A 21,071-nucleotide genomic window follows, 5' to 3' on the forward strand; every position below is an offset into this window, starting at 1 on the left:
CGAGGAGCTCTCAATCTTCGCCGAACCAGGGGGGGCGTATTTCCCTGGCAGTGGTGGGGCAAACCCTTGAGTCGGCCGGGCAGCGCGGCGGGGGAAAGGGGTTTTGGACGTGGGGGGGGGGGGCGGTGGCCTCACCAGTGGCGTCAGCAGTGGCGTTGTGCAGGTGCGATGTAAGGGGAGGGGAGGGGAGGCAGAGGGGGGAGGGGGGAGGGGGGAGGGGGAGAAGGTGGCGTCAGCAGTGGCGTCAGCAGTGGCATTGTGCAGGTGCGATGTAAGGGGAGGGGAGGGGAGGGGGAGGGGGGAGGGGGGAGGGGGGAGGGGGAGAAGGTGGCGTCAGCAGTGGCGTCAGCAGTGGCATTGTGCAGGTGCGATGTAAGGGGGTGGATGGTGATGCCGGTGTGACGAGGATGATGGAGGGGGAAGAGTGGGAAGAGGGGGTCATGTGCTCGTTTCGGTCGACAGGAGGCGGATGATGGAGAAAGGGAGGAGGAGGCCGGGTATTCATCGGGAACGATATGATATGGGGCGGTGGACTGGCATGGGCGGAGGTAGGGACGGAGCGGGCAGGGACTGGCGAGTACAACAAGCACTTTGAGGAGGGCACGTACCTATGCGCCGGATGCGAGACGCCCTTGTACGAGGCGGAGCACAAGGTATGTTGGCGGCGATGGGTGTGATGGCGTTGGTGTTTGGAGTGAAGGGAGGGCATGTAATCTCACGAGAAGGGTGCGGCTCTAGTTTGACTCGGGCTGTGGCTGGCCGGCGTTCTACGACTCGGTCGAGGGCGCGGTGGCCCGCAAGTCGGAGAGCTTCCCGGACACCCGGACCGAGATCCTGTGCTCAGCATGCGGCGGACACATCGGCCACGTCTTTGCCGGCGAGGGCTTTAAGACGCCAACCAACGAGCGGCATTGTGCAAACTCGGTCTCGCTCAAGTTTAAGCCCAAGGCCAAAGGCGAGGGCGAGGGCGAGGGCGAGTAAGCTTTGGAGCAAGTTGTAGCGGGAGATGCGAGCCGGGCGTGTAAAGTCCCTCATCGCGTCGGACAATCAGTGCAGTTTCTTGATGATCTTGCGGTTGGCAGAGTGAATGCGGCTCGAGCCGCTGTCGACGTCCTTCTCCAGCTGATCGAGGTCGGCGTTCTGGCGATCGAGGGTGGTGCCCATGGTGGTGGCCACTGCCTTGAGCTTTTCCAGCACACGCGACATTTCGTCGAGCTGCTGGTCCTCGGCCTCGATGAGGGCTTGCTGCTGGCGGAGGCGCTCGCGGGCAGCGGCATCGGTGTCTGCCGACGGCATAAAGGCTTGGGCGGACAAGGGAACAAACTCAGGGTTGCGGAGCGCGTCGACGCGCTTCGCCATCGCCGCCGGAGTCACCTTGCCACCAAATGCTGGTGAGCTGGCGTAGAACGAGGACTTGTGGGAGAGCGGCGCGGCGCCGTCATCGACAATGAGCGGGATGTCGGCTACACGCCGCTCGCCCAGCTCTAGGAGAATGTCCTCTAGGTACGCGGTGACAACAACCATGCTTTCGCTACGGATGGCCGAGCCCTTGGGTGCATCGGCGTTGGAGGCGACGGCGGCGGATGTGAGCTCGATGCAAAGGTGGTAAGCCCGTGGTAGGAGGGTCAACGACGAAATGCCGGTGTAAGGCGCAACGCGGACGAGGGTGCGGCTCGCGTCGGCATCGCCTTCCACGTCGCCGCCAAGGATGCAGAGCGCGGTATCGGTAAAGACCAAGCGGGAGGCAGTGTACGACGAGGTCGTGCAGTCGACAACAGGTACCTGCATCAGCCGCGAGTATTGATGCTGGCCGACGCTGCAGCGTCGGCGTCCTCGACCGACGTCGGTCGCGAAGTGAATGCGTTGGCTGCGGCGCCGGTCAAGCTCATTCCGCGGAGGAGGCGGTCAGCTTCGTCCATGTTGGCGTGGATGTGGGCCATGGCGACACGCTGGCGGGCGATGAGCTCGCCCTGGTGGTCCAGCTCGGTCAGCGTTGATGTTCCGATGTCGAGTGTCTCGTACGCGAGCTGCAGGGCGCGCGAGGTCTTGAGCTGCTTGAACAGCACATCCTCGTCCTGCCCACGGCCAAGCAGACGGCCACGGAGCGCGGCCCCGCCGGTCATCATGCCCGACGCCACGTCGCTGCCTCGGACGAGCTTGCGGTGCAAAAAGGTGAGCGGCGTCAGCGTGGCGGCCACCATGTGCTGGATGATAGCGAGACAGTTGGCGCGATGGATAAAGTTGCTGAAGAACAGCGTGCCGGTGTAGGTCTCGACGCGGATGGCCGGGAGCATGAGCAAGTTGCTGGTGGCCTCGACAGCCGTCACATCGGCAAACGACACGTGGGCCGTCCCACCTACCAGCCTGTTGGCCACATAGAAGAACAAGCCCATCCGAGTGATGTACAATGTTCCAGCGTGTGGCATCTTCCAATCCGACCGCTGCAGCGTGCATCCAAAGTCCTGCACCGGCCGCTCGTGGGGCGCCAGCGGCAGCGACAGCTCGAACCGGCCAGCGAACTTGACGTCACTCTCAGGCGTAGACGATGCAGCCTGTGTGTGTATGTATGTGTGTGTGAGTGAGAGAGAGAGTGTGTGTGTGTGAGGGGGCGAGGAGCGAGGGGAAGGGGAAGGGGGAAACGGAGGCGGGAGGAGGGCGTACCATGTGCGAGGTTGTGTGGAAGGGGGAATCCGGGACGAGTGGAGTGGTGCGGCTTGTTCGTAGTCTGCGCCGTCGTCGCGGTGGCCGGCTTGCAATGGAGGGAGGGCCAGACATGCAGCTTGGGCCGATCTGTCTTTCCCTGTCAGTGATCACAGAGCCTGCGCATGCAGTGGTGATCACGACAAGAGAGGTTGATGCGGCGAGCGGCGTTTACTCCTGCTCGGGAAGGACGGGCTCGGTCGACTCGGGATGAAGGAGGAGCGAGCCAAAGACGGTGAGGTCCGGGATGCCGCGGACCTCGCGCTGGAGGAGCGGGATGATGGAGACGTGAAAGTCGTCGTAGAGGTCTGCAATCTGGCCGAGGTACTTGCCCTGCATGGCGATGCGTGCGGCGCACTGGGTGCACGGCGCAGGCGGGTCGCGGACAACCTGGTTGACAACGATGTTCTGGACGTCGATGTCGTTCTCGGTCAGCTCCTGGATGAGACGCTCGGTCTCGTAGACCGAGAGGAACTCCGGAATGCAGACGCAGACAAAGGTGGTGAGGTCCGGGTCGGTGAACTGGGTCTTGGCCATACGGATGTGGGTCTTCATCTCGTTGATGCGCTCCATGTGCTCGCCGTTGGCGCCCATCAGCTGGGTGAGCATTCCGCCCATCGGCCCCGAGGTAAAGGTGTTGAGGAAGTTGTCCATCGTCTCGGGCAGCTGCAGGAACCGCAGCGTGTGCCCGGTCGGCGCCGTGTCGAGAACCACCGTGTCGTACTCCATCGACGCCGCGAGCTTCATCACATGCGAGATGGCAAAGAGCTCATCGGCGCCTGGGAACTCAAACTTGCCGAGCATGGCCTGCAGGCCAGCACCATCGTCAGACTCGAGCACGTCCTTGGGCACCGACGCCTTGACCTCCATGGCATCGAGCGTCTCGGTGATCCGCGTTGGCTCGGACCCGATCTTGGTCCGGAACGCGTCCGAGAGGTTGTGTGCCGGATCCGTCGAGATGAGCAGGACCCGCGATCGGTGCTGCGGGCGCATACCGCGGAAAGTGTAGTGGTGAGTGAGTGGCAGGGAAAGCACACGCAGTGCTCGAGATATACCCTCGGCATGGTCCGTACCTTGGAGAGGAGGAGGGCGAGTGAGCACGAGGTCGTGGTCTTGCCCACCCCGCCCTTGCCGCCCACAAGGATCCACCGCAGCGACTGCTGCGCAAGGAGGTTGGCTACCGTCGGCGGGTACTCTTCGTCAGCCATGGGTGGGTGTTGTGAGAGAGTGTGGTGGTGTGGTGTGGCGTGTGTGTGGTGGGGGGTGGGGGGGGGGGGGGCGGGGGACCGGCGAACGGGCGGCGCGATGACCGCATGCGATGGCCGGCGGATGGAGCTTTAGATTGTCGGATGACCATGGAACAGTTGCAGGCGCGCGGCCCCTACGGTGTGGTGAGGATCTCATCTGGCGTGTCGCGGATGCAGGTGATCGAGGTGACCAGCCGCTGGCAGAGCGGTATGTGGAGGTTGTGGCCGGCGGCGTAGCCGCACTTGATGCAGGGCATGTATTCGCCGGCCGGCGTGGGCGGCGCGGAGGCGGCGGGCATGGTCGGCGTGGCGGATGCCTTGATGTCGGTGCACGTCTGGTTGAGCGCGCCACACGAGGAGCAGATTGACGAGCCGAGCACGACGGTGTCCGAACCGCCACCGTCGAGGTTGACAGCATTGTAGAAGCCGAGATCGAGCGCGAGGGCAGTGAGCTGGACCAGGTTCGGCCCGGTCTTGAAGATCTCGTCACCGTCGACCTCGAGAATCATTAGCCGGCCGTCGGCGTCGTGGCCAATGGCCAGCCGCGGTGCGGCCTCGGCCACAAAACTCGGCGACGGGTGCTCGATGGCGATCGAGGCATTCAGGAACGAGGTACCGTTGGCAACGAGCCAGCCGACACCAGACACAAGGTTGACAAAGCCAGCAGAAGCAAGTTCGGTCTCGGTTGTTGCTGCCACGTAGCCAGCAAAGAAGACCGGATGCGTCCGGTGTGCGTTTGCGGCTAGCATGCCGAACGACGGCCGGACCAGCGTCGAAGCCTGGACGACCTTGCCGTCCGAGACCAGCGATCCGAGGCAGGCGCCCGTGGCGACGTCAAAGAAGCCAGCGTTGGTCGCCGCCAGACAGCGCCCGGCTGCCGCTGTGCTCGTTGTATAAGCCTTTGTCCCACATCCACCGGGATACGGCGGGAGGAGCGCAAAGGTGCCCGGTGACGGGTTGTCCAGCACCAGCAGATGCCCCGTGTACCTCACGCCGTCCAGGCTCCGGTTGACAAATGTGTGCACAAACTGAGCCTTCCTGCTTCCACTACCGCCTCCGGCCAGTGCATGGGTCACATTAGGCAGGCCGTGTCCAGAACCACCGTCGATGGTCTTGTCATGTGCGCGGCCGCGGGTGTGGCCGAACGGTTGCGACGCAGCGCCAGGATACCCAGTGACAGTAGCGACGACCACAGCTACCAGCAGCGTCACAAGTGCGAGGGTGTGCATGATGGGTGTAGGTATGTGGGTGGGTGGGCGAATTGCGGGTATGGGTATGGGTGTGGGTGGATTGTGAGACGAGTTGGCGGTGACACGGGGACGGCGACAGCAACGGCGCGGCGTCGGACACACGCACGGACACGGGCACAAGGACAACGTCTTCTGTATTCGGGCGAGCTGGAGGGGGGGGGGGGGGATAGGTCTGACTACAACTCGCCAGCAAGTCGATCGTCGGCGGCGGCCTCCCAAAACGGGATGTCGAGGTCGGCACCGAGGTCAGCCTTGGAGATCTTGGGCGCGGTGAGGGACGAGGCGAGCCAAGCAAGGTAGGTGGCGTCGGAGAGCGACTGGATCCACACGCAGTAGTCCTCGATGTACAGCTCGTTAAAGTAGTACTTGTCCTCGGAGAGCTTGAAGAGCTTGTGGATGTCGAGGAGAGCCTTGAGGACACCCATGCGGCCGGTGCAAGCGATCATGAGCGCGTCGCGGCGGATGCGCGATGCGAGCTTCCATGAGCGGTAGAGCGGATAGACGAGCGAGCGGCGCATGACTGAGAGCAGGGCCTCGCGCGGAGAGTGTGGAACTGTCAGCCATGACGTGAGCCCATTCAGCTTAGCCACCGTCCACGCAGACTCGACATTGTGCTCCCCGCCGGTCATCCGCATGTCGTATGCGTAGGCGGCAAGGATCTCGAGTAGTCCGTTGAGCTCGCGGGTCGGTTCGTCGACGAGGTGCTCCTTTGCCGGCAGCGCCATCAACTCGTCGCGCTCGTCCGTGTCGAGCTCGATGACAGTGGCTGGGACCGGCGACGCTAGGCCGGGCGTGGGAACCGGGAACGCGAGGCGCGGGGTGAAAGAGGTGGCAAAGTCGGCAAAGGCGGCGGCGTGCTCGGGGGCGGCAGCCCACTCCCGCAACGTCTGGTATGCTTCGGCCCACCACGGAACCGGTGCGTGCTCGCCGAGCAGCTCGTCGATGGCCTCGGGCTCGGCGTACTCGGCCATGTAGTGCTCCGAGTCAAAATCGCCGGCCTCACGCTCGCGCATGGCGGCGCGCCGCTGCTCCACAGTGAGCGAGTCTGGCGCAGGCGAGTCGAGGATCAGCGGAAGCTCTTCCATGAGCGGCGCAAAGAACTCGGCGTGCGCGTTATTGAAGCCGTAGCGGACCCGTCCGAGCAGCGCGTCGGCTGCCGAGCCGTCGGCCTCCACCCTCCGGGCTGGGAACGACCAGTCGACCTCACCGGCGGCGGCCAGCAGCTCCGACGGCGGAGTCGGGCCAGCGACCTCCATGTCCAGTAGCTCGCTCGAGCGCGGGACATTGTCACCAGTGCGGGTGGCAGCAGGGCCGCTCGGCCCCTCGCCGTCGTCCGAGCCGTCGCCGAGTCGTCGTCCGAGTCGATGTCGCCGCCTACAGCCGGCGTGGACGAGAGGACCTCAATGACCGGGCGGGCAGGCTTGGTCTTGGCCTGCTTGGGAGTCATAAGCGCGGTGAGCATGTTGAGATCCGGGAAGAACTCGCCGTGGTTGAGCTTTGGCAGATGAACGGTCAGCTCGCGCGTGTCGTCGTTGTACACCGACTTGGCGTCCTCCATCGAGTCTTGCAGCGGCTGCTTAAAGTGCAGCCGGAGAAAGTACGGCTTGACAAAGACTTGAACTCGTACATTCCGATGTAGTAGTCGACCTCATCAAACTGTCTCCCTCTCCGCCCCATCATCGCCCATCATGAGTCGCCGGACAACGCGCCGCGTTGGTCATCCCGCCACTGTCCCGCACACGCCCACACGCCCACACGCCCGCACGCCCCCGCCCGGGTGGCCACCCTTCCACCACCACCAGCGAAACCATACCTTGATCGACTTGAGCACAATGTGAACATACACAAACTCGTTGTCTTGCGAGAGTCTGAACACCGGCGTGATCATGATGCCCAGTACCAACCACAAGCGTCGGGTGTCGCCGGCCAACCCGTCACCGCACCACCTCTGTGCCAACAACGAATGATATTGAAAGGCCTCACCAGAGCCATGGCCTGACCAGAGCCCAATCGCTCCTCACCGCCCTTTCCCCCCATTCCCCATCCCTCACCTCCTCCCCTCCCCCCCACCCTTCTCCCATACCCCCTTTCCCGCATCCCCTCCCTCCATCCCCCACCCCCCCTCAGACAATGCCATCTCCCCACCATCAGACAATGCCATCTCCCCCCTTGTCACTCCCAAACCGTTCCAACTGAATTCCTTCGCCATTCCCATTCCCACTCCCATTCCCTGTTCCCGTCCCCTCACTCGTTCCCTCTCCCTCGCCCAATTAGCATTGCCGTTACCACCCCTCGCCACCCCACCCCTCCCCACCCCCACCCCTCCCCACTCCCCCACTTCCCATGGCAGAGTACTCAGACTCGCACTTTGCCTTGGGCGCACATGGAGGCGCCGAACTCGACCCGCGAATCCATGCCGCCGCCCCACACCAGGCCTACTCGTCCGGTGCACCGCCGCCGGCTGCCTCGCCGTCGCAGGCGAGCCACTCGTATTATGCTCCGGGCGCTGACGAGCCATATGCTGCATACCGCCCAAGGCCATCGCGGGGGCCGGCGCATGTTCCTGATGCCAATCAAGATCCCTACGCCAACGGCCATAGCCGCGGCCTGCGCATGCCGTACGGCCGCGGCGTCGACTCGTCCTCGGCCTCGGCCCAGCTCGCCTCCGGCACCGATCCGCAGCACGAGTACGAGCACTACGCCAAGACCTCGGGCGCCGCCACCCGCCGCATCTTTGACCCGCGCTCGGATCGCGACCGCATGCGTGAGATGCAGCGGTTCCAGGCCGCAACCTCGGTCAACAACAAGCGCTACAACCCGGTGCTCCAGCGGTACGCCGACGACAGCGAGGAGCGCGCCGCCCGTGACGCCGAGTCCCGCCGCCGCTCGGCCCAGCTCCAGCGCCACGCGCGCGCCCCGCAGGCCGAGCTCGGCTCGGTTCGCGACCTCCATGTCGGCAAGCTGAAGAACCCGCCTCGCCGCCGCGGCGCAGGCGCCGTCGGCCCGCCGCCAGACTCGGACATCTTCAACCCGAATCCTCTCCCGTACCGCCCGGGCAAGCGCCACTCGGAAATCGACTACACCCGCGAGACCGAAGAGTGGTGGAACCTGAAGCGCGATCCGCCGCCGCCGCCGCCTCGCCGCCCGCCCAACCCGTACTCGCGCGAGGCCAAGGAGCTGCTCGAGAAGAACCAGGGGACAAACATGACCGACATTCTCCAGCCTGATCGCCACAAGACCAAGGCCAACATGCTCCGCTCGCCCTCGCCCACCCACCACCGCGCCCCGCGCCGCTCACGTTCGCCAGGCTACTCGCTCGAGGGCGTCCACCCAGACCCAGCGAGCTCGTACACCTCGGACCTCCTCCGCCACGAGGCCCACATTCCCTCTGCGCCCGAGGCCGCGCCTTCCGTCTCCAATCTCTCAAACATCGGCCTCGACCACACCTCGGAGCGCCGCCAACCGTCCAAGCGCGTCTTTGCCGACAACGTCCACCATCGTACCTCGTACAACATTGTCTCCGGCCACTCTTACGACGGCTCCGATGGCCGCCCCAGGCTCTCCCGTCGCCCGCTCAAGCCCGAGATGCAGGCCGGCAAGGGCGTCGCCAAGACCCTCGTCTACCGCGGGCCCGGCGATCCCGGATCCGACCCCGCCACAAACAACGGCGCCGGCTACTCGCTCACAGGCTCCAAGCGCCGCGGCTTTGCCCCGCACATCTACGGTGAGACCGGGGCCGACAACTGGAAAGAGACCAATCCCAAGTTTACCTTTAAGCGTTATTAGTTCATCTACCATAACACCCTTGCTTGCCGAGCCCCATACCGCCGTCGCCGCGAATGCCCGTGCCGTTGTGGCCGTGACTGGCTTGTGTCGTCACCGCGTCGCCGTAGGTCACCGCGTCACTGCACTCCAGCCCACCCCCGCGCGCCCACGCACCCATGCCGTCCCTCCACTCGCTCCTTGTCCTCCTCGCCATTATCGTCGTCTCTGCCTCTGCCGCCCGCCTCCGCCGCCGCTCCCGACCTCCGCCGCTGTGCCCGGGCGCCGCCGCGCCTCCCACACATTCCGCCCTGGTTGCTGCGGGCAACACCGCGTACGCCGAGGCCAGGTTCCCCGACGCAGTCGACTGCTACACAGCGGCAGAGGAGATTGTTGGGCGAGCAAAGACGGAGTCGCCTGCGCTGGCGCCGGCTAATCGCGCGCTGGCACTCCTGGCCTGGGCTGATGCTTCGGCGGCAGCCGACGCCGCATCGCGCCGCAAAGAAGCAGCCCGGGCGGCAGCGGCTGCCGTCCGCGCCGATCCACGACTCTCGTTGGCGCATCTGGCCCGCGGCCTGGTATTCAAGGCTGCACGCAAGATCGATCGCGCTCTGGCTGCCTTTCGCAAGGCCGACGCCCTCGCTCCAGCTACCGATGCGTCGGCCGCCCTGCTTGCCGCCGGCCTGTTGTTTGAAGAGAGCGAGTTTGCCGCCGCTGCTGACGCCTACGGTGACATTGTTGACTCTGGTCGCACCGCTGACCCGAGGTATTTGTTCAACGCGGGGCTGGCGGCCGCGCGCGCAGGCGATCATGCCCGCGCTGCTGCCTGGTTTACCCGCGCCGCCGACGATCCGAGCCTCACCGACGCCCGCCGCTACGCCGCATGGTCGCTGGCAGCACTCGGTCCCGAACGCGAGGAAGACGCTCGACTTGCTTTCACCGTTCTACTTGAGACCGGCGAGCCTGGCGCGTACGCCGATCTTGTCCGCTTCGAACGGACTCGCGGGCACCTCGACGCTGCCGCTGAGGCACTCGACGCTTCCCGCCGCCACCTCGGATCCAGCGCCTACCGTTCTGCTCACGGCGGCATGCTCCAGGTCGCCGACGCCCGCCTTGCCCTAGATGCTGGAGAACTTGCGCGCGCCTCGCGGCTTCTCGACGCCGTCCTCGAGTCGACAGCAAAGCCGGATCCTGCCGCCTATACTGTCCTTGGCATGCTCCACCGCCGATTTGGTCGCCTTCCCGCGGCGCTGGCCGCCTTTGAGCGTGCTGCTGCTACCATCGCCACAGCTGGCAGTGGCGCTGACACTTCGACCTCCTCTACCGCCGCTGTCGAGAATGCCTTCAACTGGGCGCTAGCCCTGTTTGAGTCCGGCGACCTTGACCACGCACTCAGACTCTACCGCGCCGGCTTGGCATCGATGCCCACCGCCGAAGTTTACCTTGCCCTGGCATCGGTCCACACCGCCCGCTCAGACCACACCGCTGCGCTAGAAGCCATCAATGCCGCACTGGACCTCGACCCTACCTCGGCGCATGCGCTCTCTGACCGTGCCTTTGCACGGCTGATGGTCCTCGACCTTGCTGCCCGTGACGAGGACAAGTCGGTTCTCGCCGCAGGCATCGCTGCCGACGTTGCTGCCAATGCTGGTGATCCAACTAAGCGTCCAGCTGCCCGCCCATTCCACGCTCTCGCCTTTGATCTCGACCCAGCCATCTTCCGCGACCTGGCTGCTGCCTACGCCCGCTGGACCCTTGCCTCGCTTGCTGCTCTCGAGCTGGAGCCGTACACATGGGAACTCGAGCCGGGCCAGAGCCGACCGCGGCGAAACCCAGGCCCGCTCCGTGTTGGCTACCTCTCTGCAGACTGGGGCAGCAGCCCGGTGGGGCGGCTGATGATCGACGTTCCGTCGCTTCACAAGCCCAGCGTGGTCAACGCCTCGCTTCTTGCCCTCCGCCCCTCGGACGGCTCTCCCGGGCGCACCGCCACCGAGGCTCTCTACGGCCACGCTTTTCATCGCGTGTGGGACATGGACCATGCCTCGCTGGCGGCCTTTATCCACGACGATCTCCGGCTCGACGTCCTTATTGATCTCACCGGCCACACCGCCGGCAACCGCCACGAGCTCCTTGCGCTTGCGCCTGCTCCGGTCATTGTCAACATGCTCGGCTATCCAGGCACCATGGGCGCGAGCTACGTCACACACATGGTCGCCGATGCCATCACTGCCCCTGATCCAACGCTCTTTGCCGAGCAGTTACTCCTGCTCCCGCACACCTACCAACCCAACTCGTTTGCACGACGGCTGCCACGGAGCGAGCTTGCTGCCCGCGCAGGCTCCCGTGCCGATCACAACCTCCCGGAGACCGCCACCGTTCTCGTCTGCTTCAACGCTCTCTACAAGATCGACACCCAGGCTCTCGACGTCTGGGCTCGGCTCCTCCTCGCCCAGCCCGACGCTGTCCTCTGGCTCATGTCGTCGTCGTCGCACGCCGAGGCCGCAATCGTCGACGCTCTGTCCGCGCGTGGCGTGAACACAAGCAGCTCGCTTGTCTTTGCGCCGCACTTGCCGCACACAGCGCATGTGGCCCGCCTCACCCACGCCGACCTCTTTCTCGATACCCACGTGTACAATGCACACACCACAGCGCTCGATGCGCTCTGGGCCGGTGTCCCGGTCATCACCTACCCAGGCGATGCCTTCCAATCGCGGGTTGGTGCCTCGCTTGTCTCCGCCGCATTCGCCGGTGAGCCGACCGCCCTCGGTGCTCTGGTGGTTGACTCGTGGTCGGCCTACGAGTCTGCCGCCCGGGCCCTTCTTAGCGGTGGCCTCGCTACGGTCAAGAACTCGCTCGCAGTGCGCCTCGCCAGAGGCACCTCGCCGCTATTCGACACCGCAAACTACGTCGCCGCGCTCGAGGACTTGCTCGTCGCCCTCTTCGACTAGACGCTCGCGCTCGCGCCCTGGAACGACCGCTCCAGCGCAGCAGCGGCGTCGGTCGAGTTCTGTTGGCGAACGAGGGAAAAGTGCGAAGCAAAGGTCGAGAGATGGAACGTGGGGATACCTGCCCGTGAGAGCGGGGCAGAAATGCGGTTGACGATGCCGGTCTCGGTAAACCCATCCCCGCCGCCGACGTTGCCCTCGACTCGGAGTGGGACCCAGGTGTGTGACCAGAGCGTGAGGCCGGGCACCTCCAGCGCGTCGACCACTCGCTGCTCTAGCAGCATCGAGATCTCATCCGCAGTCTTGGTCAGCGAGAAAAACCGGGTTCCGGCCCCGGCTGCGGCGTTGGCCGACACAAACAAGTCGGCGCAGAGAGCTCCAAAGACTGCCGTAAACCGGCGCTCCGGCACCGCCAGCACTCGGAGTGCATCACCGACCGCCGGCCATGTCACGGCCATCGGTGCTGGCTCGGTGAGACCGGTGCCGGTGCTGGACTCAGCGCTGGATCCGGCGGCGGCAAACTTGGCCACCATTGCCGATGTCGGCGCCGCCTCGGGCAGCTCGCCGGCAACTCCGACCGCGTACCTGCTCTTGAGCGCTGCAATCGCATCGCGGACCTGTGCGGCCGGAACCAGAACATAGTCGGACGCATACGTCGAAAGATAGAAGATCGAGATGTCGTGCTCGGCCAGCGGCGCCGAGAGCCGGCCAAAAACGCCGGCGGCCGACTGCATGCTGTCTTCGGAGATCTCGATGACCCGCCAGGCCTGGCTGTGCAAGTTGACCACGTCCGCGTGCGGGAGGAAGAGGCTCAGCGTCTCTTCGTCGACCACCAGCGAGAGCTCGTCGTGGATGTGGGTGACCGAGACAAAGGCCGACGAGCTGAGCATGCAGTTGATCAGCGCGTACGCCACCCTCGGCAGCGCGTCCAAGCCAAACCCGAGTGTGTACACCATCTCTGGTAGGACTGAGCAGAAGATCTTGACCGGTCTCCGCTCCGCCCGCCCGCGCAGCCCCCGACCCCGCCCCAGTCGTCCAGCCCGTCCTTGCCGTCCACTACCTCGCTCCCAGTGCTTCCGCTCCCGCTCCCGCTCCCGCTCGCGCCCGAGTCGGAACCACCAGCCGCACCGGCTCCCCGCTTTCGCCGCCCGCCAGACTGGCGCACCATAGGGAAGGGAGCCTGTGCAAAGACTGGTGAGGTACCGAGCGTGTCGGTGTCTGTCTCGGTCTCAGTCCCGGTCTCGGTTCCGAACCCGCTCCGCCCACAGGGGCTCTCGTCGCCCGACTCGGTCCCGGACCCGGCGCCGTCGGCATACCCGCGTAGCGACGAGAGACCAAATGGTAGACTTGTCATTATGGTGGTAGTGGTGGTAGTGGTGGTGGTGGAGAGGGGAAGAGGAGTGGTCGGGTGGTCGGGTGGGGGCAGGAGTGGGGGACAGCGCAGCATGGCCGGGTGGTGGTGGTGGTGGCTCGCCATTTGGAGTCTCTCCCGCTTTCCTCTGTCTCCTTCTGCCTTCTTTTCCCCCGTCACTCCCTGCACGCCCCCCCGCACACGTCCACACACCCACCTGCGCCCACCAACACCAGCCCACCAGCTCACTCCCATAGTATGGTATGTCTTCCGCAACCCAGCCCACTGTCACCCTCCCTGCCCCCTACCACACTCACATCCTCTCCCTCTTTAGTCTCTGAACATCCTCCTGGTGGCGCTTGTCGTGCTGGTGGTCGTCGCTTCAAGTGCGACGGCGTCGTCGTCCTTGGACGCTGATGACGTTGTTGTGGTGAATGATGGTCCAGTGGTGGAGAACGTTGGCGATGATCTGATCCAGTGCGAGTCGTGGAACGGGACGTACAACCTCCAGGCTCTGTTTGATGCGTACAATGCTTCGGGTCAGACCACAAGCATCTCGGCCATTCCGTCGGGCGATGGTGGCGACACCGATTACATCGCCTACTCGCTTTGTCGCTACTGCCTCTTCTCCCAGTGCTTGCGCGGCACCTTTGTCGGTCTCATCACAAACTCGGGCTCGCAGTGCCAGTCGCTCGCCTCGAACCTCGGCGTCTTCAACCCGTCCGAGCGCGGTTTCACCCTCGCCTATCCCCAAGTCTCCATCCGTTTCATGTGCAACCTCGGCGCTGGCATCGGGCAGCCGGTTGTGACCAACTCGGCTGCTCCGTACTCTCTCGTTTGGCAGTCCAAGTACATCTGCCCCATGGCGTGATCGGGTTGTTGACTCTCAGCACCGTCGCGCCAACCCATTATGCGTAACATTGCTCCTTTTTCCCCCCATGTCACCTGCCCGCCCAACACAGCCCGAAACCACATGCATGATTTGTCACCTGTTTCGCCGCTTGGACGCACGATTCCCTTGTACCGTCACATCCGGACTTGAATCGGTCCGGCCATGCCGAGATCCAAAGCCTTGTTGTCGTCAACAATGGCCGCAGATGCAGTTCACGAGCTGACAGAGGCACCGGTCAGGCGCGAGGCAAACACGAGTGACCAAGAAAAGACCCAGGCGCAAACTGCGACCTTTTTTTTGCGCCCACACGCACGCGTCTTGAAGAGAGGAAAGACAGGCGGAAGCACCTGCGGACACACCGTTCCTGCCCCAAAGACGCGAACAGCCTTACCATGACCTGTCGCTTCTGGACGAGTGCTGTGCTTGTTGTACTTGCGGCTGCGGCTGCATACCGAGTCCTCGTCCCGCCACCAGCCGAGTTTGCCCACACCCCGCTGCTTGACGAGTACGACTACGTGGTTGTCGGCGGCGGGTCGGCAGGGGCGGTGGCTGCCGCCCGGCTGGCTGAGGGCGCACCAGATGCGCGAGTGCTGTTGCTAGAGGCCGGGCCGTCAGACTCGGCTATGATGGAGGTGGCCATCCCGGCGGGGTGCTCGCTGCTGCAGCGGACCAAGCTCGACTGGCAGTTCACCACGCAGCCGCAGGCTGCATCGCACGGGTCGATGCACGAGCGGCGCTCGCGGTGGCCGCGGGGCAAGACGCTTGGCGGATCTTCATCAATCAACTACATGGTGTATGTCCGCGGGGCACAGGACGATTATGATAAGTTGTGGGGTGTGTCGGGCTGGTCCTTTGCTGACGTTCTGCCGTTCTTTCGCAAGTCGGAAAACTACGTCGCCCGCCCGCTCGCCGCCAACGAGACCCATCGCGCAACAGGCGGTCCGCTCACGGTCTCCAAGCCGCAAACGTCATCGCCGCTGGTAGACGCGTTTATTGCGTCCGGGAAGGCGCTCGGGCTCGCCCGCAACGAGGACTACAATGGTGCTGGCGGCATGATGGGCATCGCCCATTGTGATCTGACCATCAAGGACGGGGTGCGCGCCTCGTCGGCCGCAGCCTTTCTCCGGCCTGCACTCGCTCGTGCCGCCGCAGCTTCGGCTAGTGGTGTCTTCCATGTTCGCACCTTTGCGCATGTCACTCGGGTGGTGACTGAGACCGATGCGGCGTCCGGGAAGGTGAGGGCGGTCGGCGTCGAGTTTGCCGACACTGCCGACTCTGACGGCGTCGCCAGTGAGGACTCGCCGCGGCGAGTTGTCCGAGCCACCACAGAAGTTGTGCTGTCGGCCGGTGCTGTTGGCTCGCCGCACGTACTCATGCTATCGGGCATCGGGCCCGAGGATGTTCTCGCTGCTGCCGGCATTGAGACTGTGGTGGATTTGCCCGGCGTCGGCCGCAACCTCCGCGATCACTTGATGGTTCCTGTTCGGTTCCCGACCAAGGACAAGGCGAGTGGGCATCTTATCACCAAGAAGCGTGCTGAATCGCTCACCACGCTCTTGAAGTATCTTGTCTTTAGTGGCGGTCTGCTTACCACCAACGGACTCGAGGGCACGGCGTTCTACTCGACCGGCACCTCAGACCATCTTCCGGCGTCGGTGCCGGACGTGCAGATCCACATGATAGCAACCGGTGGATCCGACGTCGAAGCAGCAAACATCGGAACCAAGCCCGAGTTTGTGGCGCAGGGAGTGATTGATGACCCGGACCGCTGGCAGGCGGGAGGTATCAACTTTCTGCCGATCATCCTCCACCCCAAGTCTCGCGGTGCGATCACTCTCAACTCGTCGTCACCATTTGACCCGCCGCTCATTCAGCCAAACTACCTTGCGGAACAGGCCGATGTCGACCTTCTCGTCGCTGCTGTCCATGACACTCTCAAGCTCGCCGCTGACGAGGCGTACGCCGAGTGGATCGACGCGTCGTCACCGACGACGTCGCCGCTTTACGAGTCGGCGCCCGACGGCGCCGCCGCCGGCGTCTCGTACTGGGAGTGGCATGTCCGTAACTTTGCTGTCACTGTCTACCACCCAGTTGGGACGGCCAAGATGGGCGAGCCTGGCGCGGCTGGCACTGTTGTAGATCCGCAACTGCGAGTTGTCGGTGTCGACGGTCTGCGCGTCGCCGACGCATCCATCATGCCGACACTCATTTCAGGCAACACCAACGCGCCGTGCATCATGATTGGGGAGCGCGTCGCTGACTTTATCTTATCGTCTCTACAAGGGCGCTGAACTCGGCTGCATAAACCCCCGCTTTTGCTCTCCAGGTGGCCACCGCCGACTGCGGCAGCCTTGCTATGGCTCGGCAAAATCGAGCTCGTTCAGCTTCTGCTGGGTGGCGTTGCGGCGGCGCTGGATCATCTTGAAGCCACATAGCTGAACGAGCAGAATGCCAGAGAGGCAGTCAAGGCCGAGGATAGTGCCAGCCATGCCCGCGAGCTCACCAAGCAGCGAGGTCATGGGGTATGCGTAGGTCTCCTTGGTCACGACGGTGTTCAGACTATCGTACTGGAGAAGTATGTGGACAACGCTAAAGCCGGGCGGGATCGATGCGAGCTGTGGCGAGTCCTGCGCGAGGGCGATGGTCGACTGAGAGATCGAGTACGAGACTGACTGGGCGTTGTTGATGCTCTCAAAGATCTCGCGCTTGATGGTCATGACGGTGGAAAGGCCCGGTGAGCCAAAGTTGGTCATGCGGTCGACGTCGTTCTCGGTCGGCTTGGTCCCGAACAGGTACGGCATGACACCGATGCCGTAGAAGAGGATGTTGTTGCTGGCGAGCGAGGTGTTGAGCAGAAAGACGATCTCGAGGGCGTAGTCGGTCGATGCTGCGCTTGCGACAAAGGGCGGGGAGGCAGAACCCGGTGGTGGCGGCGGAAAGTCGTCGCGCGGGGCCGAGTTGGTGGTGTAGCAGTACATGCCAGTGGCGCGGAAGATGGCCTCCTCAAAGTGCACCGTCTGCTCGATGGGCTGCGGTACGTCGTTGCCTTGGCCGAGGAAAGCGACTAGGACAGCAAAGTCGTAGTCGTTGATGTTGCAAAAGGTAAAGGTCGGATACGCCAGCGATGAGGCCTGGTCGACCGAGACTGTTGTCCCTGGCTGTTCCTTGTCTTGCCGGTACTCATTGACTGTGTACATGACGTAGATGGTAAAGGCAATGGTGAGGACGAGGATGATGCCGCGGTTGAGCCATCGGAACTCGCGCGCCACCCGCTGCTCCTCGGTCAGACCTTCGGCCATGATCTGTCTCCGCTCGTGCACCCGCATTGCTGGCTCGACCTTGCTTCCCCGCTTTCCGCCCGTCCCCATCCTTGTCCTCTGTCCGCTTGTCGCCGTCGCCACCATCGCCACTTCGTTCGCCGCCTCGTCGGTGCTGGTCGACTCGGCATGGGCGGTCGACTCGCTCGTCGGCCCGCTTGCGCTCGCGCTTGCAGCCGGCGTGCTTCTCTTGCCTGCTTGCATGTGGGCTGATCGCCGTTTGCCCATGGGGGGCCTGGGTGTGGTGTAGACAGGCAAGTGTGGCGAGGTAACGATATGGCAATAGGCCGAGCACCGTCAGCCGCATCACCCTCGGTCGGCACACCGCATCAACTTGCCGCCGCGTTCGCATCAGCACGCGAACACCGATGATGACGGTAGCGGCGGCGGATCGTGGTGCGGGCTTTATCGCCTGGGCATCGACCGGTCCAGCACTCATGCTTCGGTAACGGCGGTGGGGTGGGGGTGAGCAGGAGTGGGTCGACAACGCGGAGGGGGAAGCGGACAGGGTGGAGGGTCTGGAGGGGCTGCCAGGCGGCGATGGCGTCGTCGTCGGCTTCGAGAGCAATCAGACGCTCACAGGCGGCAGAGGCACGTTCGACGTCAAGAACGGTTCCGGCGGTGAGCTCGTTGACATGGTTGCGGCCGTGGTACTTGACAGCAACGACGGCGCGGGCCGAAGGACCCTCGGCACCGGGCGGGGCGATGCAGCGGTCAAAGATCGAGGCAAGATCGGTGGCGGCGAGGGCGGCGATGCGGGCGGCGGCGCGGTCCTTGCGGTCAAACTCGTAGCGATGTGAGGTGAGGAGCGAGCGGGCGGAGGAAAAGGTTTCACGGAAGGTCTTGTCACGGAGAGTGTGCTTGAGGATGAGGGCGGCCTTGTGCTGCTCGAGGAGGGCAGCGTCGGTGGCGAGCGAGGCGATGACCGGGGCCATGTGCTCGGCCACAAACTGGTCGATGGCGGCCTCAAGGGCGTCAGGCGAGTGCTCGGCCGACTGGATGACCCAACCAAAGAAGCGCTCGCCGGCGTACGTCGGGGCGAGAGTCCACACAACATATCCAAGTTGCTGCCGGGTTCGCAAGTCGTCAAAGGCCATCTGCTTGATGACCTGCTGCAGCAGCAGTGTCGCGTAGTGGACGTGCGGTTCGTGGCCGTTTGGAATGTGGAAGTAGAGCGCAAGCGCCGAGTTGGTGTCGTCGTCGTGCGGAGCGCGAGCGCGGGTGACGAGTCGCGATCCGGGTCGGAGGGCGACGCAGCGAGTGTGGGGGAGGAGCGCGAGAGGGAGCGGGGCCCAGCCCATGGCGTGGCGGAGCGCGGCGTCCCAACCGACGACCGTCTCGGCACTCACGTTGCCGTAGACAAGGGTTTCGGCAAAGCCGATGCGCATAAACCGGCCCAGAGCGGCCTCGACGTCGGCAAAGCGGAGGCTGGCGAGTTGGGCAACAACAGAGGCATCGGACCACGAGGCTGGGACAAGAAGCGCGGCGACGTGGCGACGGGCGTGCCAGTGTGGTGAGTTGGATTTGCGGTTGAGGTAGACCTTGAGTGCCTGGTCGCGGAAGACTTCAAACTTGCCTGGGTCGAGCACGACGGCGCGAATGGCGGCCAGAAAGTCGACAAGATATGTACCCATGTGCTGCGAGTAACCACCAAAGCTGACACGGTAGCCGACCGACGATGCCGTGGACGAGGCGTGGAGGCCAGCTAGTGAAGCTGGGTACTTGAACTCGCGCAGCGCGTCGCGGAGGAAGAGATCGAGCACGTAGTTGGCGGCCAGGAGGCCCGGCGACGCCGCGGTGCCCTCGTGCGAGTAGAGCGTGACTGAGCCCAGCACCTTGGGTTGGGCGTACACGGTGTCGCGGATGTAGAAGACGCGGCCAGTGGCATCGTCGATGAGCTTGAGCGGGACCGGCGGGGCGAGCGGGTCGTCGCTGCCAGGGCGGACGCCGTCGCATCCGGGCAGGATGTCGAACGAGTCTGGGATGTAAGGGTTGAGCTCCGGGAGAGCAAGGGTCGAGCAGAGGGCCGGGAGGCTATCTGTGCCGTTGAAGAGAGCGCGCTGCTCAGACGAGAGCTCGACCCGGCCGTACTTGGTCCCGTACCAGCGCTCGGTGAGGGAGGCCGACGATGCGGTAGCGTGGGCGACGACGTAGACGCGGGCCAGCTCTGGGACGAGGCAGGGGAGAACAACGTTGCGGAGGAGGCCGACGTTGAGGCCGGCCGGGCTGTGAAGGTACGGACCAACGAGGATGTGCTCGGGGGCGTAGGTGTGGAGAGCGACGGCGAGCGACTTTGCGGTGGAGCGTGGCGACGACTTTTCGCGAAAGGTAAAGTTGATCTCGGCCATGGCAGCGTGCTCGGCGTAGAGTGCGGCGAGGACGGCGTCGGGAGCGGCAGCAACGAGGCGGAGCATGTGAAAGACGGCGGCAGCGATGGCATCGGTGGAGTCGAGACCAGCAGGCGTGAGCATGACCTTGACGGCGAGAACGGTAAACTCCCAGTGCTCAAGGTAGGTGTAGGCCGAGAGCTCTGTGGCCCAGCCCGGGCGCGGAGAGCCGAGAGCAGCGAGCCGCTCCCCTCGTGGCCGAGGATGTGGGTGATGAGCGCGAGGGGCTTGGTCGAGTAAGCGTGGCGGAGGCCCGGGAGGGCAAAGAGGAAGACCATGGAGCGCTCCTCGGAGACCGGGACCATGGTGTACCAGTGCGGGCCGGAGGGCGGGTCGGCAAAGGGCAGCGGCGAGGCAGCGGCGAGGCGATCGGTCAGGCAGGAGTCCGCTGAGACGCGCGAGGCAGCGGCCGAGTCAAACACCGGGAGCGGGGCGTTGTGGTTGGCGATGAGCGGAACGTGGGCGTCGTGGAGCATGGCGGCCATGTCATCGAGCGGGAGCGGGGAGACTAGGCACATGCGCATGAGGTTTGCCGAGTAGTACTTGGCGTGAAAGTCGAGAAGGGCAGCGCGAACGTCGATGCCGGCAGCATCGGGAGCAGTAGCCAGCGTCTCGAGGTTTCCTGTGCCAAAGTGGGCAAAGGCGTAGTCTGCCTTTGCGGTAGACTTGATGAGCTGGTAGAGCCTCCGCGAGTTTGAGGTCAAGTTCTTTGAGTTTTCCGAGTCGACAGCCTTGACCTCACGAGCAGCACACGAGGAAGTGAAGAGCGGGGCGATAAAGATGGAGACAAAGATGTCCAGCGCCGTAGCCAGAGCCGATGCCTCGACATCAAAGTGGTAGGTGGTCTTCTCTGACGATGTAGATGCGTTGCAGCCTCCGCCGTGATCGTTGATGAACTTGCGATATGCGTCCTCCTCTGGGTACTTGTCCGAACCCAGGAACAGCATGTGCTCCAGGTAGTGTGCGAGGCCCGGGAGGCTCTCCGGGTCAGCCATGTGGCCCACGGCTACCGAGAGGGCCACCGCGGCCTTCTCGGCCTCCGGGTCGTGGACAAGCATGCACTCGAGGCCGTTGTCCAGCACCAGGTGGCGGAGCTCACGTCCGTCCGCCCCTGGTTTGATGATATGTGTCATGGTAGTGGTCGCGATAGTGGCGGTGGTGGTGGGAGGGGAGAGGGGTGAGCACACGAGTCGCATTGAGTGGAGGGGGGCGGGGGGGGG

General features: G+C 64.4%; 12 protein-coding genes across 12 annotated transcripts in view; 5 read left to right on the forward strand and 7 right to left on the reverse strand.

Annotated features, from left to right (window-relative positions):
* The window catches only part of AMSG_03238 (methionine-R-sulfoxide reductase), a 1,608-nt gene extending 472 nt beyond the window's left edge, over nt 1-1,136 (forward strand). Inside the window, exons 2-3 of the mRNA XM_013904628.1 lie at nt 553-653; nt 739-1,136. Coding sequence (XP_013760082.1) covers nt 553-653; nt 739-981 — 344 coding nt within the window. The 3' untranslated portion in view covers nt 982-1,136. The remainder of the gene's footprint in view (nt 1-552; nt 654-738) is intronic.
* AMSG_03239 (uncharacterized protein) lies at nt 874-2,712 on the reverse strand. Its single transcript, XM_013904629.1, has 2 exons — nt 2,662-2,712; nt 874-2,552 (listed from the first exon to the last, which is right to left on the reverse strand). The coding sequence occupies exons 1-2, from the start codon at nt 2,662-2,664 to the stop codon at nt 1,788-1,790; spliced, it is 768 nt and encodes a 255-aa protein (XP_013760083.1). The 5' UTR covers nt 2,665-2,712; the 3' UTR covers nt 874-1,787.
* A 140-nt stretch (nt 2,713-2,852) lies between these two features.
* Nucleotides 2,853-3,933, reverse strand: AMSG_03240 (ATPase get3). Its single transcript, XM_013904630.1, has 2 exons — nt 3,774-3,933; nt 2,853-3,681 (listed from the first exon to the last, which is right to left on the reverse strand). Exons 1-2 carry the CDS (start codon nt 3,906-3,908, stop codon nt 2,872-2,874), a joined length of 945 nt encoding a protein of 314 aa, XP_013760084.1. The 5' UTR covers nt 3,909-3,933; the 3' UTR covers nt 2,853-2,871.
* A 90-nt stretch (nt 3,934-4,023) lies between these two features.
* AMSG_03241 (N-acetylglucosamine-1-phosphodiester alpha-N-acetylglucosaminidase) lies at nt 4,024-5,239 on the reverse strand. Its single transcript, XM_013904631.1, has one exon. It carries the CDS (start codon nt 5,174-5,176, stop codon nt 4,082-4,084), a length of 1,095 nt encoding a protein of 364 aa, XP_013760085.1. The 5' UTR covers nt 5,177-5,239; the 3' UTR covers nt 4,024-4,081.
* Nucleotides 5,240-5,351: 112 nt separating this feature from the next.
* AMSG_03242 (uncharacterized protein) lies at nt 5,352-7,079 on the reverse strand. The gene is made up of 2 exons (XM_013904632.1): nt 7,011-7,079; nt 5,352-6,853 (listed from the first exon to the last, which is right to left on the reverse strand). The coding sequence occupies exon 2, from the start codon at nt 6,451-6,453 to the stop codon at nt 5,374-5,376; it is 1,080 nt and encodes a 359-aa protein (XP_013760086.1). The 5' UTR covers nt 6,454-6,853; nt 7,011-7,079; the 3' UTR covers nt 5,352-5,373.
* Nucleotides 7,080-7,537: 458 nt separating this feature from the next.
* AMSG_03243 (uncharacterized protein) lies at nt 7,538-9,013 on the forward strand. The gene has a single exon (XM_013904633.1). The coding sequence runs from the start codon at nt 7,541-7,543 to the stop codon at nt 8,981-8,983; it is 1,443 nt and encodes a 480-aa protein (XP_013760087.1). The 5' UTR covers nt 7,538-7,540; the 3' UTR covers nt 8,984-9,013.
* Nucleotides 9,014-9,138: 125 nt separating this feature from the next.
* AMSG_03244 (UDP-N-acetylglucosamine-peptide N-acetylglucosaminyltransferase) lies at nt 9,139-11,783 on the forward strand (the record flags this gene model as incomplete). Its single annotated transcript, XM_013904634.1, has 2 exons — nt 9,139-11,725; nt 11,761-11,783. The coding sequence occupies 2 exons, from the start codon at nt 9,139-9,141 to the stop codon at nt 11,781-11,783; spliced, it is 2,610 nt and encodes an 869-aa protein (XP_013760088.1).
* On the reverse strand, nt 11,221-13,258 carry AMSG_03245 (uncharacterized protein; the record flags this gene model as incomplete). Its single annotated transcript, XM_013904635.1, has 2 exons — nt 11,221-12,894; nt 13,062-13,258. 2 exons carry the CDS (start codon nt 13,256-13,258, stop codon nt 11,904-11,906), a joined length of 1,188 nt encoding a protein of 395 aa, XP_013760089.1. The 3' UTR covers nt 11,221-11,903.
* A 210-nt stretch (nt 13,259-13,468) lies between these two features.
* AMSG_03246 (uncharacterized protein) lies at nt 13,469-14,193 on the forward strand. The gene is made up of 2 exons (XM_013904636.1): nt 13,469-13,516; nt 13,590-14,193. The coding sequence occupies exons 1-2, from the start codon at nt 13,514-13,516 to the stop codon at nt 14,124-14,126; spliced, it is 540 nt and encodes a 179-aa protein (XP_013760090.1). The 5' UTR covers nt 13,469-13,513; the 3' UTR covers nt 14,127-14,193.
* A 267-nt stretch (nt 14,194-14,460) lies between these two features.
* Nucleotides 14,461-16,468, forward strand: AMSG_03247 (glucose dehydrogenase). Its single transcript, XM_013904637.1, has one exon. It carries the CDS (start codon nt 14,540-14,542, stop codon nt 16,436-16,438), a length of 1,899 nt encoding a protein of 632 aa, XP_013760091.1. The 5' UTR covers nt 14,461-14,539; the 3' UTR covers nt 16,439-16,468.
* Nucleotides 16,456-17,685, reverse strand: AMSG_03248 (uncharacterized protein). The gene has a single exon (XM_013904638.1). It carries the CDS (start codon nt 17,666-17,668, stop codon nt 16,502-16,504), a length of 1,167 nt encoding a protein of 388 aa, XP_013760092.1. The 5' UTR covers nt 17,669-17,685; the 3' UTR covers nt 16,456-16,501.
* Nucleotides 17,686-17,793: 108 nt separating this feature from the next.
* On the reverse strand, nt 17,794-20,984 carry AMSG_03249 (uncharacterized protein; the record flags this gene model as incomplete). Its single annotated transcript, XM_013904639.1, has 2 exons — nt 17,794-20,037; nt 20,127-20,984. The coding sequence occupies 2 exons, from the start codon at nt 20,982-20,984 to the stop codon at nt 17,794-17,796; spliced, it is 3,102 nt and encodes a 1,033-aa protein (XP_013760093.1).
* Between the last annotated feature and the right edge of the window lie 87 nt (nt 20,985-21,071).

This window comes from Thecamonas trahens, assembly GCF_000142905.1.
Source record: "Thecamonas trahens ATCC 50062 unplaced genomic scaffold supercont1.12, whole genome shotgun sequence".
Taxonomy (NCBI): Eukaryota; order Apusomonadida; family Apusomonadidae; genus Thecamonas; species Thecamonas trahens.